Source organism: Copidosoma floridanum, unplaced genomic scaffold, assembly GCF_036245765.1.
Source record: "Copidosoma floridanum isolate Cflo_tuat_1 unplaced genomic scaffold, Cflo_Japanese_pri ptg000009l, whole genome shotgun sequence".
Taxonomy (NCBI): domain Eukaryota; kingdom Metazoa; phylum Arthropoda; class Insecta; order Hymenoptera; family Encyrtidae; genus Copidosoma; species Copidosoma floridanum.
Genome location: NW_028321886.1, coordinates 398,658 through 418,067, shown reverse-complemented (window position 1 = coordinate 418,067; position 19,410 = coordinate 398,658). Strand labels below are relative to the sequence as shown.

Here is a 19,410-nt window from a genome sequence, read left to right as displayed (position 1 = left end):
GTCGAATGCGCCGTGGTTTAAAGTTTCTCTCCGTCGCGGAAGCGAAGATGATCCGGAAGTATACCGTAATGCTCCAATAATCCCGCAACTGCGCTGTGGTAACTCTGTTGGGCTGACAGCTACCGACTGTCTTTCTGCCAAGATTAGCCCTTTTTTCTTTTAATTTAAAAATATTGACAAGAAATAGAAAATGATCAGGGTTTAAAAAATATGCCCATTTTGTAAGCTATACAGATGATCTAGATCCGAAATTATACGTACCTTACGTACAATAACAAAACATAAAAATAGGCAATAGTTGGGGTGGAAAGCACCTTCGCGGCAAAGATAGCCCATACAGCAACACTACGAGCTCGAATTTACAGGGGAGGGGGGGGGGCACACCAGCTCGGTTTCCTGGGCCCCTCGCTGTTTGGCCCAGTTGCGGCTAACCTGCTGACTTTGAAGCTCTCCCGCCCACACCCACCCGGTCCCTTTCGGCTACTGTGCCCGTTCAACTGCGAATCGTTAATCGTTTTGACGTCGTCGGCGAATTCAATTACCCGTTGCATTGTTGTTGGACTATATACACGTGGCCTCTGTCTGTCTGTGTGCGCGCGCGCGAATGTGTAAAATCGGAGGGGGATCCTGTTGTGCAACGTCGTCGCTTAGTTGCTGAAATTTCAAACTCGCGAGCGCGGAACGTGCGGTATCTTTACGTGCAGGAAACACGTGTATATATGTATACATACAGAAGAGAGCACGCATCGCGAAATTATGGAGGTGCAGCGTTCCCTCTCCCCGCCCCCACCCTCCTCGTTTATGGAATTCCGATTAACCGAGAAACTTCTCTCGCGCGTGTCCCTTTCGTTGTTCCCGTCGAGTTGTGGTTATAATAGAATAACAGATGGTTACGATTCACCTACAATTTGAAACTCCCCATTTTTTGTAAAATTACATCGACAAAACCAGCTATTGATATCTTTGTTTATTTTTGCTTTGGTACATATAGCTATCTCAAAGTGGCGTTCAACAAAGGGGGAGGAGAGAGTGGGATAAACATGAGCCGATTCGGCAAGGCTCGAGCTCATAATTCCGAATATTACAGCAAATGAAGCGAGTCGCGCTCGCACCAAACATCGGAAGCTTTGCTCGCAACAGCATCGAATAGTATCATTGGACCGTCCTCTCCCACCAACTCCGAAATTCTCTTGGTATACAGCAGCAACAGTAACGCGGAAGGAAGCGGCGCGTCCGATTAAAACGGCCGTTATTGCCGATGTAATTTACGATTTGCGGGGAAAATCGAGACTACCGATTTCGCGCGTAGCGATCGATGCAAATTTATAATAACAACTCAAGAGCCCATTGTCCTCGTCGCGTCAAAATCGTTCGTTCGTTTACTTTATTGCCATCTTTTGTTTTCACCTGCGCTGTGTGTTTGCGAAATTGCCCATACATTTGTTAATGTCCCCGCTGCTGTACACGAGGCCGATAAATAATTCCGAGCTGCTATCTCGATTTTTATTTTCCTGTGGTGATGTTTCGAAAAATATTACCTTTCGTGAATTAACGGGACGGATGTTTTTGTTGGAGCCACGATTTAAAAGCTCTCGGTGGCTGAACGATCACTGGGGTGTCTGACCAAAGGCTGACTCGTACTACTTGGCCCGGCCCAGTAGACTTGTCGACTTCTTGTGAAGTCTTGCGCTTTCTGTGACACATGGGGCTGTAAGTAGGTACGTTTGACGGCCAAATCTTTCATTTTGTGCACTTTTTATCCAAAGCTCAAGCGTAATTTTGCAGAAAGTGCGCGATGGACGAAAAGAACAAAAAAGAAAAACACCTGCCAGGTTTTCGCGCTCGGCTCGAAATTTTTTTCCCCGAGTTGCAAATTGGGATCGTCGATGTTTTACGGGAATTTATGATGAAAAACTGTCCTGTTTCGCTATACATACCTATACACTTTATAGCACGACGGATTATTTCTTCCGATCGGATTTTAAAGTAACTCGTGAAGATTTCATCGCCCGTCAAAAATTTCCGGCGTGCCGGTGCACTTCATTATTTTCTCGAGGAAGGCTCTCTATTCGGCTCGTCATCCGCGAAATTTCTCGACAAACATTTTTCTCCCGCAAAAAATATACAAGGAAAAAATCTACATCAAACTCTCAGCCTCTTCTTTCCATTCTCCAGGCGCCGGATGAAATCTCCGACTTATCGCCCAAGCGCAGCTCGACAAATTTTCCCAACTTTTTACCACGGGAAACTCGGCTCATCTGCTTCGTAGCTGTTTTCATTTGCACAGCCCCGTTTTTTTAAAGTAACCCCTCCAATTTCAGAACTTTTTTTCTTCGTAGTTCATGAAAAAAGCTACAGCGGGGGAAAAAAAACGTTACAGTCACGGTTAGCGCTGACGGCGATTTGCTCGCCTGAAAAGCCCGTCGTCGCGCGTAGCTCTTACCCCCTATTTACGATCGACATGCGAAATTGCCCTTTACGATCCCAAGGGCCGTTAAACGTATACTCGGTAGTCCACGCGACGTGATTTTCAATTCCCAAGCGCATGCACGAACCCTCTGAATTTAGAGCGCAGGAGGCGCTCATTAATCCACCCTCGCTCACGTGAGTGTGTGAGGGGTGTAATTTTTAATGAAATTTACGACCAAAGCAGCGAAAATAAAGTTCGTATACAACGCGGCAGATCAAGCGACATCGCGTCGCGACATAGCAACGGGAAAATTGAATCAACCCTTACCGCGTTATTAAAACGCGCGTGATGGGTGTATACGTGTCGGTTGTTTTTAGTAGAGTTTGTTGGTGCTTTCTGGATCAAAGGAGCACTCTAGATTTGACAGTGCAATAAAGGTTTTTAGTAACACACCGTAAAAGGGTTCACAAACCCGTTAAAATTTTCTTTTGAAACCAGAAGAAGTGATGTATTGAATGCAAGTGATGGTGATTGTAACTTTATCGCGTTGCTGATGTATTCAGATAAATTTAACAAATTGAAAATTTTTCGTGAGCCCAAAAGTTCTTTAGGTTTTCCTTTTATTTTATATTGGTAGCGCTGCTCCATTTTTCAATAAAAAAAAAAAAAAATATTCAAACAAACAAAAAAACCAAAGCAAAAAGCATTCACTTATCGGTACTCTGTTAAACATTCAGTTGTTTGTTTTATTCCTCCCGCATGGGATGGTATATAGAACGATCGCTGCAAATACATTACGAATAAAAAATATTCTTTCGCATTGTTTGCAAAATCCGGCGCGCGGGCTCTGTAGAGCAAACGTTGTTTTTAAATGAACCAAAATTCCCGAAATTGCGAAATTTTATCTTTGCTGAATCCACGATCAAAGGAGTTTTTTTGAGTTCTTTTTTCGGATAAACACCAGAAAACTCTTATTTTTCATAAATGTAATAATTCACCCCACGATGCCCATACACATGTCCCGTATACCAACGAATGTACCAGAAGCGTAATAACCAAATTCACTTTGCGCCGGTAGCAGAAAATCCATGTTCAATATCAAATTTCAAAAACTACGTACATCCATGTTCGCGCTTCAATTACAATTTCACGTAAATGTCCAACACACAGAGTTACGTATCCAAAGGCAAATTAAAAAGCCCGTCTCTGTCTCACTAGCCTAGCCAACGAATGAAATGTCTGGGGAAAAAAAAAACAGGTATATACGTATAAGCACGAGTTCAGTGATTATTCATAAGCTACGGCACGACTCGCGCGAAATACCACACGCTCGCATCTCCGTTTTGGAGCAGAATAAGTCGTAATCGATCTAAAAGCACCGCCCCTAATCGCGCAATCAGGGAAATGGGCACCACGTGCACTCCTGCCGTGGTGCTGATTATTGCTCGCACCCTCGTCTTCTTCTGCCTCTCTACAGAATAACTGTACAGGCAACATTGATGATTGCAGCGAGTCTCAGTGCAGCTAGCGAAGGGAGTATAAATATTACTCGCCTCATCAGAGCTAGGGAGAAAAGAGGGGATGAACGACCCAAGATCTAAAATAACAGTATACAAAGGATATCGGCTGTCACTGCTGCTTGCGGATCGGAAAATGTTATATAATTCCCAATAAACGAATTGTAGATTCATCCGACTTCGCTATCGCGTTGCTTTTTTGAGGGACAGAATCAATTAGCTGCTCTGAAACGTGACACAATAAACAAATATGCCACACGGGCACGAGTGAGTGACCAAGAGAAAAAACAGAGTCCATCTGAGTGTTATTGTCTCCTCCAAACGTTTCCCCGCTATGTGTTGAAAGAAACGCGTACACCCTCGCGACCCTGGAGGCACACACAGGCATCCTCTTGTTACGCACTATTTGAGTGGTAGAGCCAAAAACAGGAGATAGGGATACTTTCTTGCCCACCCACGAGCATGGGTACTGGTGGAAAAAGAAGATGTCGATGAGAGAATAAAAGCCTTTTTTTCAAGCTTCGCGATCCAAATTCGTATCGACGACTCGCAATGTTGGTAAGGAAGACGCGAGTCTTCGTATGTGTGTCGGTGCGCGCTTTGTAAGCTAATGAAATTTTCAGGGGTGCAATGGTACAACACAATAATACATTGGCGCCCTCCTCGGCTACCTCCTCTTATAGAATTTGAATTTCAAATTGCCAGAGTGTCATGAGCTGTTTCTCCGTTTCTAGAGTTTGTGTGTGTGTGGAAACTCGAGTTTCGCATTGGCGCCGTATTAATTTGGCTGATTACATTTAGGGTATCGCTCACTTGTTTATATTTGCATAGGAGGAAAGTGGCGGCAGCAGCTCGAGAAAGAGGATATATTGCCACCTCCGGTATCCAATGTAGGGGGTGTGAAAAATTAAAAACCCTGGCTGAGACGTGCGGGGCAGTTAGTGAATGCATTAAAAATTTTATCCGCTAAATTTGACGGCTGGCTCAGCGTGAGAGAGATGTTAGTAAAATTGGTAATCGATACGAAACGATACAAATGTATGTTGGTACAATGTACTTACTTTTCCAGAGCCACCCCTATGCAGCTGCATGTTTCCGCCTTTGCGCTCGGGCCGATCGGAAATGCATGAACAAATTATTGCCCTCGGTATTGTAATGGTATGCAACATTGGCAGTTTTTTCACGTGAAAATTTATTACTCCGTGCCGAGCAAAGGGGGTGCGCTTCAAATTCCGTCTCCCCCCCCCATCGTTATGTATGTACATTTCGAGGGTGGCAGTGCAGTGGAAATTTCGGGTTTATTTTTGCAATTAGCTGTGATTTGATACTATGTATATTCGCAGCGAAATCCTCGTTATTACCATGAGCAAACCCTTATCGAGAGATAATTTAATGATGAACATTTGAATATTATTCGCGAAATTTTAACTCAAATGTAGTAAACTCATATGAACAAAATAATATCGTAAAATTACCAATTATGTTCCCAAAAATGCCAACAAATATTTTGATATTACATTGATTTTAATAAAAAAAAAAAAACGTTTTATGTAATCACGAGTAAAATTAATACACAAAGCCTTAAATTGAAAGCTCCGACTAAATACGAGCAATAAGAGTAAAAAAGAAGAAGAAAAAAATGGCGAAAATGCGTCTGACGAAGAATCGAAATAGACGCATCGGAAATTGAAAAAAAAAAAAAAAAAAAAAAAAACGCTTATCGAGCAAAATTCGTGCGTGAACCTAAAACAAAAGCTGCAGGCAAGAGAGAGCAGTCAAAAATAGTTGCTCTTCATTGTTGAAAAACTCGTCCTCTCGGGCGAACCGTCAAACGAGCTATATTCGGGCGCAGAGAGCAAAAATCTCTTAATAAACGTGACCGATGCGTCTACGCGTATTTTCACCATCGCTTCGGGAATTTGCTCTCTCGGTGATATGCGCACTGGAATCCCGCTCAGTTTTTACCGATGAAAACGCTTTCAAACTTGGGACGGACAAATAGCTCTTTCAACCGCGCATGCCGCGGGTTCCTCGTTTGACCCCACTTTTAGAAATCAAAGGGAATTTTTTTAAAAACAGAACTCTATTTACGAACCAAAAAAACATCCGCCCAGAGAGCAAAAAAAGCCGCCCAATAAACTCCCAACAAACAAGAGTTTCTCTCCCCGTGTATACACTTTATCATAGAAAAAGTATATAGAGCCGACGTGCGATGTTGCCGTGGCTGATTTACATGCGCAGCGCGCTCCTTACACCCCTTACCCCTCCCTCTGTCACGTTATGGTTATGGCCCTCTCTTGCATCTCTCGCAGCGACTACGCGTATATATTATGGCGCGATGATTATGTTTATGGAGGGGTAGGGAGGGGCAGTCTTCGCTTATAGTTGTCGCAACGAGCGCTTGGGTCTCGCGTGAAACACTGGGGCATATCAACAGGTTGTGTGCGGAGGTCTAGAATTTTCCTTACGGTTAGCGGCACGTAGGATTTTTTTTTTTTTTTTTTCTATATAAGTATCGACTTTTTGTTTGGTGTCACTGTGCGCCGAAAATACATGAATGTACACATGTTGTATTTATTTATGGACGTAGCCGTCATACCTATATACTTTTACAGCAGAGTAATATTTGGCTCTTTGGCGTATTTTAAAATTGAAAAGTCGCCATTCGCTTTTGCCTTTTTTTTTTACTTTTTTACCCATCACAAAAAATATATGGAAAAAAAAAATTGTAGGTATACATATGCACGCATCGACATAAACAAAATTAATCCCCAAGGCGACAACGCGCAACGCGCGATGCACGTGTTGTAAAATTGAAGGCACCCGCTTTCACAAGCAACAACGCGAATGAAAATGAAAATGAAGCGTGATGAAAATTTCGTAATCAGCATTGCAAATGAAGAAATAAAACGCGCTCCTGTGTTTGGTGTTCTGTTGCAGTTGGGCTCTTTCACGTACTACACAGCGGCCAAGGGTGAGGTGAACCCTTCGGGGCCGATACCCATCGACAGTGTTTTCATCTACCGGCCGGACAAACGACTCGAGCTCTGGAGGTTCGCCTTTTACATGTTCCTTCACGCCGGGTGAGTACACACTACCATGTATGAATAAACAAATAATTTGTTGTTGTTGTTTCGACTCTACTATTAAAACAATGCATGTACAATAAGCTTTTTACTGCCGAGTTTTTAGAATTTCTTTTTAAAATAACAAGGGATATAAATCTATGTACCCCCACTGTGCAGCATGATGCTGTACCACGTTAAATATAAATTCCGCGGGTATTTGTATGAAATTTGAGTGGAAAAAATTATAATAAACTTTAGAACATTCCGGATATTGCAAACATATTTTTCAACGAAAAATCATCATGTTTTACCTTGGAAATACCTCCGTTCCGCGAGTTTTTCCGGGCTCCTTTTTATTAAATACGTATAAAGGCATTTAACGGGATAACACAATCCACGAGACGCGACGAACCTTAAACCCTTACTTTTATGTACATACGAGAAAACTCCTTAAAATATGCACATGATATATATCAAAGTGATAGCGTTTTCATGCCAAATACAAAAGACTGATTTCGCGCCCAAGACGGAGGAGGTAATTTCTCCTTTGGGCGGAATGAATATCCCATCGATGGAACCAGCTATACACGCGATGCGGAAACAAAAATCCCTCGATCCGCGCGGTCGATTGAATATTTCCGGGGCCAATGAAATTAAAACTCCCCATTCTCCCGTTCGTATTTCCCTATCGAGGAGCGACGAAAAGGAAGAGCTGCGCGTGAGCGGACAAAAAAAAAGAACCAAGAGAGAGAAAGAAAAATCGCGCGCTCGTGCGAAAATGGCGGGCGAGAGTGCAAAAAAAGGAATGGTTGGAGAGGAAAAGGAAGAAGAAAAGGAGGGAAGGATAAGTTTTCCGCGACGGGCGCCTTAAATTATTCATGAGAACGTGCCGTCGGGATATTGTGTGCAAGGGGTGTACGTACATGCAAGCGAGGATGATGCGAGGTACAATGGGTGCGCGTACATAGAGAGTCGAAAATACGGTTGCACGTATCTCTAAGCAAGGTGTTACAACGAGGGACCGCTTATTAGCCAATGCCAGTGGCTATACGCGATGCTGAAAGAAAAAAAGCCACAGCAACCAATCGATATGGCTCCATACGAAGAAGGAGGACCTCCTCTCCATGAACAGCTCGCGTGAACCGTAGGTATATACTGTGTCTCCAGTGAGCAGTGCTTGCTTTGACCAGCGATAAATAAAAAACACCGAGTTAACTAGGTGTGCACTCGTCACCCTAGATAAAAATTTAACAGGGACGAGGGAGAGCACGGGTCGCGTATACAATCGCACGGGAGCGCCAAGAGTTGCTCGCGAGCCGATAATTTTATGCAGATTGAGGAGGAGGCTAGCGTTTGTTAGAGTCGTGGGCACATACAGCTAAGTAATACGGTGTCCCATACCACACCACTCGTACAAATATATACCCACGCAACTCAACACGTGCACTTATACTTATTGTATGTGTACACACGAGGAGGAGCAAGTTCGCCCGGTAAGAGAGAAAACGAGATTTTCCCACGACGAGCGCGTGTTGGTATACGGTATAATATGTAGTCATACGCCTTGTTACGCATACTTATACGAGTGACCTTATGGATATTTATGTATATGTATACCGTGGGTATAAATGGTAGTAAGAGTCGCGAGACCAAGGATATTGCCGTCGTCGTCGTTGGGGTGTGAATTTGGAATGTCGTTTGGAGAGTAATTAAGAGGGGGGACGGTGACATGTAGGGCTTGCCGTTTGGCTTGCGTGAGTATTTTATACAACCCCCTCAAGACTGTGTCCCCCGAACCCCACAACCCGTGCTACGATATATTTTTTTTCTGATTATCTTTTCATTGAATTGCCGAGGAAAACAGAGGTTAAATATTAAATACACGTGGGCGATATTACCGGCGTTCGTCAATCTACTGCAGCAACAATATCTACTACCAACCTCTGCTGTTTGTTTTATATAAAAAAAGTGGGCACATATCAACTGAACGACTATAAATCAATTTCATTGTTTTGTAGGTACATATGCACCTTTTTAAATCCCAGCATTGAATAATTTTGATGTCCTCTTCTTGTCGTTGAAAAAAAAAAAAAAAAAACGAGAGAGAGAGAGAGAGTGATAGGTCCATCCGAGGTCCATCCATATATACGCATCTTGGCGGTGTACAAGCTCGTCAACAAACTTTCGCACGGAGAGCACAATGGAAGGAGAATGTATCAATAACAGGACCAAAGAGAGAGAGAGAGACTCCCAGCATCCCCGTGCATGCATACGGCATGATAATATTATAATATGTAACCACGCGAAGGATATACAACGAAATCCGCGTCACACGCTAGTTTTCGGGTATATACTCTCCGTGGGAAAAGACAGTATACGCATAAATGTACACAAACACACAAGCGAGCGCGGTTAACGCGCTTCAATCGCCCGTATGGTCTGTAAGCGTCTCTCGTTCTCTCACACGTACACGTATAGCTTTAATTAGCGGAAGTCGACGCGAGAGAGCCACCGCCGGTGCTACTGTTGTGCGCCCATTATATACTTGTGTGGAACACGCCAAGGACGAGAGAGATACATATATATATTTATATTCTCCCTATGGCTCCTCTGCCGACTGACTGACGCGTGATGCTGCGAAAAGCCGAGTAGGCCTCTCCCCCTCCTCTTCTCCTTTTTCGTGTACACTTATTACCTTTGTGTACACATTATATAAATACCTGTGTAGCTTGTAATGCGGCTGTACTTTGTCCGCGCGACTGAATGGATGAGGCGCTTTCGCGATTTTGTTTGCGCGTAATGATTTCTCCCTTTGAAAAGCGAGTCCCGGCTCGAGACACGACGCGGTTGCTTTTTACTGATTTTTCACACGTTCGGGACTCTGTGTGTCACGGCTCGTGTTGTGGGAAAGTGAAAAAGAAGATTTTTGAGCAATGTTGGCGGTCTTTTTTTTTTTTTTTTTGTTTGCTTTGTCTACAAAGAGATCGAAAAGAGAGGCGTTCTTCGATCGGTGAACCTGTAACAAATTGCGCACTTGAAGTTACACACCGCGGTACCGGGACGGCAAGTTAGGCAATTTTTTAACGCGTTTACGCGCACAATAACCATGTCGCATCAAAATTGGATACTCGATCGATGGAAAGTACTTTTTTTTTTTTTTTTTTTTCCATTCGCCACACTGTACACGATAAAACGATTGATGAAATATTCAAAAGGGCTCGCGCAGCGAGTAATGTGCTACCTGTGTATTATTCAAGCCGTTGTAGGTGATGTGTTTTTAATGATCGATGGCGCGAGGCTTTGCGATTAATAGGCGTGTGTCGTACCGCTACCATTATATTATACACTTTGTTGCTCGGCACACGCACAATTACACGCGAGTGTATATACCCAATATATATGTACTGTAATGCGCCAACTCATCGTAACCATACAAGTACTTGTCTTTACATCGTGTAACTCTGCAATTCCGTGAGCAAAGACGCCCCGAAAACACACTGTGTATGCAGTCGATCTCACGACGCGCCGAAAGCACAATTTTTCATCCCTCGTTTCCGGCACGTCGTATTGTAGTATCGAGCAAAAAAAAAAAAAAAAAAAAGAAAATTCATGAATTTAAAATGATAAAGACTCCGCGATACATCACCACACGGGGCAAACAGGTTTGATTAATCGGAGCCCCGAAAAAACTTTGATTGGACGCTCAAAAGAGCCGCGCGACAGCTCATCGATCACACCACCTCCTCCTTCTTCTTCCACTCCCTTGGCCCGCAAGCTCTAAAATCTGGGATGATAATGGCACGACTTACACACGGAAGAACGGCGGTGGGTATCGCACAGAGGAGAGTATAGTTTCCGCTCGAGCGAGATATTCGGCCGCGAAGAGAAAAGAACTCGGAGACAAAGACTCTCTCCGCGGCAGGGTAAAAGAGGGCGAGATATAGTATACTCGTAGTTTCGCGTCTTTCGGAGCCGGTAGATTTCGGCGACGATTTTCCGCGCGTAATCCCTCCCCGAGAGGAACGAGAGAGAGGGGAGTTTGGATCTAAATTTATTTATAGCCCCGAAAAAAACGTACCCACCGCGGAAGGGAGAGAGCCTGTAGGTGTTGAGCGGGAGATTTATATCCACCCGGGAGGAACGGAGCCAAACTCGCGGGGGTACATGTATATACATATACATCGGGGCTTCCTCCACAGTTTTATGCCCTAACGATTGCACGAACCGATGAGGGCGCCCACACGCGTACAATCGACTGTAAAAAAACTTTTGCTTGCACAAGCGCATTATGCAAGCTTTTAAAATTCGTGGCACCTGCTCCGCCCGAATATAAGCACGCGTTACAGAGTCCTGCCGTATGACGAAAGAAATCAGAGGCTGGGAAAAAAAACTCCGTATTCAGGTACGTGTAGACTTTCCTGGGTAACTCTTGGGCCCCTGGATTTGAATAATGACACGCTATGCGCACGCTTTTCCGATACGCGGTGCCGATTATGCACGCGCCTGGCAAGAGCCCATTATGCGCTCGTCCATGTATACAGGTATATATACGCGCAAGTGTTGAGCACAGGACGGCCGAAAAGGAAAGGACCACCGCGTAAAAATCGAGCCCTTCCTCATCTACATTTTCCTCCGAGGCTGAAACTACTGCTTCTACTTTATTCCTGCTTTATATTCCGCAATTATGAAAATGCGATCGGCTTTCGGGACGCGGGAGGAGCTTTTCTTGACAAATTGCTTTTAATCCGACGTGGAGGTGGAGGAGGGAAATTGAATGGCCCAAGCGCGAGATGTCCAATTTTTCCACCACCCCCCTCCAATGACGCAGCTATTGCATATTATACGGATTATGCATTCTGGGCTCAGGTGGGTGTGTTTGTGTTTTGTTCGATAGGTTTGTTGTTACTTTTGGTGCCTAGTTTACCTCTGGGGGTTTTTTTTACTCATATATACTTGTAAAGTGTATTCTAGTAAAAATAGTTTTTATCACGGAGCGTAAAAACATAAAATGTTTACTCTAGTTTGGTAGAAACTGCGTGGCGCAAAAAATTGCCGAGGTAATTTATTCCATCGACGAAATTTTCGTTATCAAACCGTCGGAAAACCAAAACGTCGCCTCATAAGAGCAAAATATTCAGGGCAGCTCTCATTCGATTGAAAAACAATCGCAATTCGTTAGCAATTGGCGCTTGTGGAAAGCTCCATAGCCGGGATGTACCGATTTGCGGTCCATACGCGACTCCTGGGGGCTCTCTCTATTTGCGATCCATTAGAGTGGTGCTTTTTTTTTTTTTTTTTTTTAATCCCAACCATTGGTCAGGAAGGTGAAGCTGGTTTTTTTTTTTTTTTTTTTTTTTACCAAAAGAAAAGATCAATTCGATTGAATTACAATGTGGAGCTTTCGAGAGGCTACGGTGAAAATGACGAAAAGGAAAAACAATATCATATCCCTGCCCGACGAAACGATTAATTCACGAGCTGGTAAAAGTTTTCCAGTTACTGCATCGAAAGGAATAAAGAATAAGAAGAAAAAAAATGGAGCGCAATACCGTGACGCGTAATATTTCGCGAGCTCTTTTTTTTCTTCCACCCGCGTATAAAACCTCTTTATACGTATAAAATGGTTGAAAAAAAGTGAGATAGCGGGACGGGGGTAGGGAAAGGGTCTCTCTCTCTCTCTCGTTAGATTTTAGCTAGTAATGAACGGACATTAAGCGGCATCGATTTTCGATTTGTCTTTATTACAGGCTCGCGGTATAGGAGACTCGTTGCGCGTCTGTACAATGGGTGGTATAGACTTGCGCCGCCCGCAGGAGACGTACGTCCATACAGACACAGAAAAGGACGAAACAATCGGAATAAATCGAGAAAACGGGTTTTATTGCTGCGCATACCGTAGCCCTTTTTTCCCCCACTTACCACCCTAGAGCAGTTTTTCTTTTTTTTTTTTTTTTTTTGTTTCCAAAGTCCAAGAGACGTGGGTGAAATTCATGAAAAACCTTTATACCTACGAATGAAAACGAGGTTCTCCAGCACAGCTTTCCGCGCTTCCGTCGATCTCCTTCCGCTCTTCGGGACAGAAGAAAACCCGTGGCCTTCGACACTGCTACGTTGTTCGCGTGAAAAAAAAAAAAAAAAAAAAAAAAAGGGTTCAGCCGAGCGAGCAGAAGAGCCCGAGACAAAGGACCGGGGCTCTCCATTTCGATGATTGCTGTATAGTAAACGCAGACACGGAGGTGTGTGTCTGTAAAGCGACGTACATGCACGTAGATGGGATATCGATCCAATCGGCACTGTATAGGTAACCAATAGCGTACTAGGTATTTTGCGGAGTTGAAAAAGCAGCGCAAGAAATAATACATAAGGGGATACGAGGGAGGAAATGGTATGGGTTTACGAGGCATACGACAACGACTGGGGGAGGGACACATGTTCGAGGACCGAGTAATTAGGGGGTGGTTGTTGGGTACGTTAGTTACCCGGCCGGTTCTTGGTAGCTCTTGAATGTGTATTATTCAAGGGGCATTGATTTACTATGGACCTACATGGTGCGCTTGCAGGAGGACCAGCGGTGATTTTTGTTTGTAAAACGGAGACGTGATTCATTGCGATAAGCATAAAAATTGTGACGCTTTTTTTTCAATTTTACTTGACATTTTTCATTAGTTTGCATAGTTTTTTTTACTTTTATTTCGTATTTCAACTTTTGCTGACGAGAAATACACACCAGTACCTATCCGAAAGCTCGTTTTTTAACGGATAAATTCATGCAACCATCGCTACGCAATTTTTTGTTTGCAAAACGTAAATGCAAACTCATCGGTGAATTGAGCTGATTTTTTTTTTTTTAATCACTTACGAAAGCACTCCCAATGCCCTCGAAAAAAAGCAAATAAAAACCCACGCGTCGCAAAATCAAAACAGCAAACGTGTTAACGAAAAGACAAATTCTAAAAAAAAAAAAAAAAAAAAAAAAAAAAAATAGGAGACAGATAAACAAACAGGCACAAATTGAATGATTGGCGCAGCTGCTAATGGACACTTCGTCGCATTTATGTAAAATGCGTTTTTGATCGAGTACCAAAGTGCCCGCTCGAATCAACGAAAAATCCGTCCACTCACTGTACACACACGTGCGGTCACTAACTACATCACACAAGCGCTTTAGCAGCTCTTTTTTTTTTTTTTTTTTTTTTTTCTTTCAATCGCAAACATATCTCCCCTCCGTCGACCCAAAAATATCGACGTCGGCTGTCCTCGATCGTATAATACATACCCGATGCTCTCGTACGATATTTTGTCCCCCAATCATTGGAGACTCCAATCCACGTTTATTACACGCAAACACACGTGGGGGGAAGTGTATTAAGCCGTGCTCATACGAAATTCACGGAGCACGCGCTCGGAGGGTGGGTCGGTGTACACGTACATACATACATAGTTACACAGTGCACTTTCCCTACCACTACTTTCCATTATCTATTCTCTTTATCGCCGTTTCTTATATGCCATGCTACCGCCGAGGAAATCGGAATCTCCTTCTCTCCTCCTGCGATCTACTTTTTTCCATATCAGAGGAGGAGAAGGAGGAGGAGTCGGTGCACGAAAGCAATTTTCAGTCAGCAGTCACCACCCCCAACCGCATTTTTTCCTCCTCCGGCCACGCGACTCTTATTTTCCGCGGTCCTATATAATCGCCCTTCTTTGGATATGGGGGCTCCGTGTGTGTGTCTTGTACCTACCGCACACCAACACAAACACCCACACAGAGAGAGTATGATTTCGGCCGTGCGTGCGCCCTCGCTCTCGGGCGCAAGCTATACACGGCTGCTCCGAGATTTATGTTGTAATAGAGTTGGTTATAGCTCGGGGTTTAGGGGGATTTTTTCCGTTCGCTCTTTCTCGCTTATCGAGATGTACGAGGGATGCGTGCGTGTGTACCTATACTAATACTACCGCGGTACGAGCTGCCTGATGGAAATTCATTTGTTGCGCAATATGTAGTTGATACGGATTAGGTTTTGGGGCTTTTTTTTTTTTTTTTTTTTTTTTCTTATCCTTTTTGCAACAGAGTATTTTACCCAGCCCTCCTCCCCTCGGGTTCGGGGTGTTGGGACATTTTATTGGAATCACCGTCCCGTGTTTTATGATTGCGGAGAGCATGGTCATCCATATACACATGGCGATACAAAAGTCCATTCGGGATTTCGAACAAAACTGTGTCACTACGATGTTTTTATACCCTTATTGCTATCAGCTCATTGGGTGACACATTTGATTTACACCAGAATTTACATTATTTATGATTTATTTATTTCAATTGAGGTCACACATTTATGTGGTGAAAATTCCGAGCATAATAATATATAGTGTACATTTTTTGACATTCGATAAATCAGTATTATTATTATCAGTAAGAAGCACCCCTTGCAACGAAATCAAAGGTGTCCGTAGATTACATATAATTAAAATCTATGAATTTACAAAAAAAAAAATTTCCCACAAAAACATACTTAAATTACTATCGAACAGCCGACAAAACGCCAATATTTTCAGCTTATCACTGTACCACCAAAGAAACCCGTTTAAGCACCTATAAGCCACCTACAAGTGCTGAGCAAGTGCATCGAAAGGGCACGGCATCAGTGCACACGGTAGACGGTATACTTACAAGTATACAAGTTAACAATTACAGAAGTGAAAACGCCCCAAGTTGGCAAACTCGAAAAGCCGCGTGTCCGTCCTGCGCTCGGAACACCGTATACGTGCAGGGGGCGGGGGAGAGGGTCGAAGTAATTGCGGCGGCTTAATGAGAAAACGCGAATATAACTCACGCGCTCTCTCTTTCTCTCTCTATCCTCCATAACATCCAATGGCTTTGCAGCCGGAAACAATGGCAAAAGAGTCTAATGGCCCGTGTTGCCGTACTCTTTCACCGTTGCACTGCTGCAAGTATAGATATATACACATACATATACCTGCTGCTGTGCACTGTTGGGTGACGCTTATTGATAGGCGATGCTAATAACCCGTTTCCTAGGGCAAACTGGCGAGCTTTATTAGCTCCCGCGCAGGTTGTTGTACACGACTCTCGTTGCACGTGTATATATACACACATATACTTACTCGTGCTCTCGCTGATATTTGCATCTAGGCATATATATATACACACCTACTTAGTTGATGGTGGTGGTGGTGGTCTCTCACGCACCGTGGGCTCGTTTTTCTCCACTTACACCGTCAGCTCTCTCTCTCTCTCTGCTCTCTTGCTTAGCTCGAGCGCTTTCGCCTCCGGGGCGCGAGTTTAATTAAATTAATGAAGGAACAGGAGCAGCCAGGAGTGTGTATACCTACAGCCGAGAGAGGAGCTTAATTGATGCGATGTTGCCCACCGACACTCATTTTTTTGACGAGTTGTTTGCGATTGCCTTGATATGGCTATTGATTGCGTTGGTAGGTCATTCATTTGGTCGATCTTTTATCGTGTCTTTGCTTTTAATAGGATCGGTGGAAAATTTGGAAAAAACTTATCTGATGCCGCTATTGGAAATGCGATGGTTAAAATGGCTGGGAACGGTAATTTATCGGTAATTTTCCCGCATCAAAAGTGTTCCCGACCATAAAAGCTTTCCGCACTTCCTTTCAATAACTTGCACGAGCTCGCTGTATTTTTCAGAAACACGTACCTATCGGCAATCATCATCATCATCGGTCATCCGAACGAGCCATTCGCGCTTGTCGTCATGCACTGTGGAATCAAAGTCAGGAATCGAGTCACAGCCACCCCTCCCCCCTCACTCTTTCTCTCGCTATAGCCTGGCGCCAGTGATAAATGGAAATTGCGCTGCAGCTTAGCGGCATCGGTGGTGCGACGGACTCTCCTGCTCCTTTCTTTTTTCCTGTCATTTTGTTCCCTGGCGCTTTTTTTTCATTATTTTCCCCCTCCAGCTTGGTGTTTCACTTTTTCGCTCGTCGAGACGTCCAAAGTCATGTTTTCCCGCGTGCACCTCCGCCCCGGATTGATCTATTTCACTTCTGGAAAACGCGTTTGCCGAAAAGAGTTCCCCGTCACCCCAGGCGATTCGACGAATGCTTTTAACATTTTTTTCTCCTACTCTCTCTCTCTCTCTCTCTCTCTCTTTTGTACGTTCCCGTACGCCCGTCCGTTCGTTTGGCTATTTTTGAAAAATAAAAAGCGCTTTGCAATTTAGACTTTGCTCCAACGAAGGTACAGAAATATAACCGAAAAATGTCGGATGCTTTTCTGGTTAGTCTGCGAATTTCGCGACGAATATATACTTTGGTTTATGTTTTTTGTCTTTGCTCCCTTCGCGTGTGATTGCAGCATATACGTACCAGGGTCGCAAGTTATTCAGTTTTTTGGTACCCCAATCAACGAGTTAATTTCACTGTTGATTCAAACAATTTTTTATCTGCAACTGTATAAATTGCAATTCAAACTTTAATAAAGACAATTCACCATGATTGTTGAACTGCATAGTTTAATTATCATCGTTGTTTCTAGAAACATTTCCCCATCGTTTTATTCAAACGCATTTATAAACGATGGTTATTTTGTTTCAATTGCAAATAGCTCATTGGTACAGCTGCAGCAGTGATTTGAAAACAAAATTAACCATATGCGGTTTGTCTTCAAAGTTTTTTGATTCAATTCTTCATTTAAGCCCACGGGATGATTATTGATGATAATTTTTTCATATTTTTCTGTAAGGTGCCCGTACATCAAAAATAACAGATTATCGCGCTAACGACCTAACAGTAAACTTAGCCATTGCCGGAAATAAACCGTCGCCGAGCTAATACAACTGAGAGAGTTAATTACCTCGTGTAATTCAATTCGTGCTCCGTAATTTTCTGGGCCACCTCCATTGTATACCTATACTACATATTGTACTTGCTTCATATTTGTTTTTACGTATACCTCGTGAGATAAAAATTACAAACTTTCCAAACATTCGCGAAATTGCGCTAACCAAAGGGAAATTTTTCAACAAACACTCGCTAATGGTTAACAACATTAACGCGATGCGATGGTGAACAAAAATTTCGCAATTAAAAGTTGCATCGAATTTCGCTCGAACGGTATAAAGGTAACTGCTGTGTTATTTTGCATTGTATTTTGTATTTGACATTCACTCGTATTAACTAAAAAAACAAACAAAAAAAATTAAAGAACTCAGTCCAAAAATCCCATCGGACTTTCCATACGCGTCCGTGACATGCAGTGCAAGCGCAGATATACGAAAACAAAAAGAAGAAGAACAAAGGCAGCGGGCGCGCGAAAAAAGTTTCCAGCGGCTCTCGGCTTTCCCTCCCGAGGTTAAAACTTCAAATTTCACGCGGCCGCGACTGCAGTGCACGCCCCCTCCGTACCGTATAACGTATCGCAAAGGAGCTCGGTGTATTTTTTCCACCTCAATATCCGCACCCCGTATAACCTCGCAAAAGAAGAGAGTCGGTGGGGCACGCGACAGATAAGGCTTTTCCAAAAACTCGCTTTCTCGGACTCTCGCAGCTCGCTGTAGCTATATATATACTTACTTGTGCGCCTTTTGTTTCGGACGGCCGCGAAATCGCGGGAGGCGCGTGCAAGTTGTAGGCGGCCACAGGTATAATGTACGTGTATATATTTTATACAGATGGAAGGGGGGAGATTAATTGAGCAAAACTTTTTTCCCCTCCCCATCTCCTCTTCCTTCCAAAGCCTCTTTCCTTGGAACAATAAACAAGAGCTCGTTTATCAAAATGGTTCATCAGTTGACCGAAAAATCGGGTCGTTACTCTGAAATGTATGTACTTATTGGTGTTTGCTTAAATTTGGCTCAACTCATTCGCAGGCAAAGTCACTTTGGATGAGTCAAAAACAATATCCCTTCTATCTTATTGCAATGCACATGGTGACTGTACCTCAAGGCTCAACCGTAAGTGTTAACAAAAAAAAACAACGAATTTTAATATGTACTTATTGTTTAAAATTCAGGTGGAGTGTTATATGTTTGTGTGCTTTAGCTCTCTTCCCTCTTACTTTGTGAGCAATGCATCATCTCGTGCACGCTGCTCCCTGTTACAAAGTTGGGGGGGGGGGGTTTGTTTTCAACTTTGCAACACTACTAGGTATGTTATTATGTACACTATCGAATGATTTCTTTTCTCTCTTCTTTTTCTTTTTCTTCTATTGCTTGATAATTTAAAATTTCACGTCAGAGTCTTGAGTGTGAATCTTCAAAATGTACAATGACGATTACGGGACTGGCTCTCTCTCTCTCGCTCTCGTCTCCCTAGCGATTTCAACTCGCAACTAAACTTTCACGAAAAAATAAATAAAAAAATGGTTCACGTAGCTCGCAGTACTCCTTTCCGCAAAATTCAAACAGCATAAATGCAATAATATCCC

The 19,410-nt window shown here is 43.3% G+C and overlaps 1 protein-coding gene across 1 annotated transcript in view; it reads left to right on the top strand.

Annotated features, from left to right (window-relative positions):
- Positions 1-19,410, top strand: part of stet (stem cell tumor) — a 348,127-nt gene that overhangs the window by 313,939 nt on the left and 14,778 nt on the right. Inside the window, exon 6 of the mRNA XM_014358450.2 lies at positions 6,868-7,010. Coding sequence (XP_014213936.1) covers positions 6,868-7,010 — 143 coding nt within the window. The remainder of the gene's footprint in view (positions 1-6,867; positions 7,011-19,410) is intronic.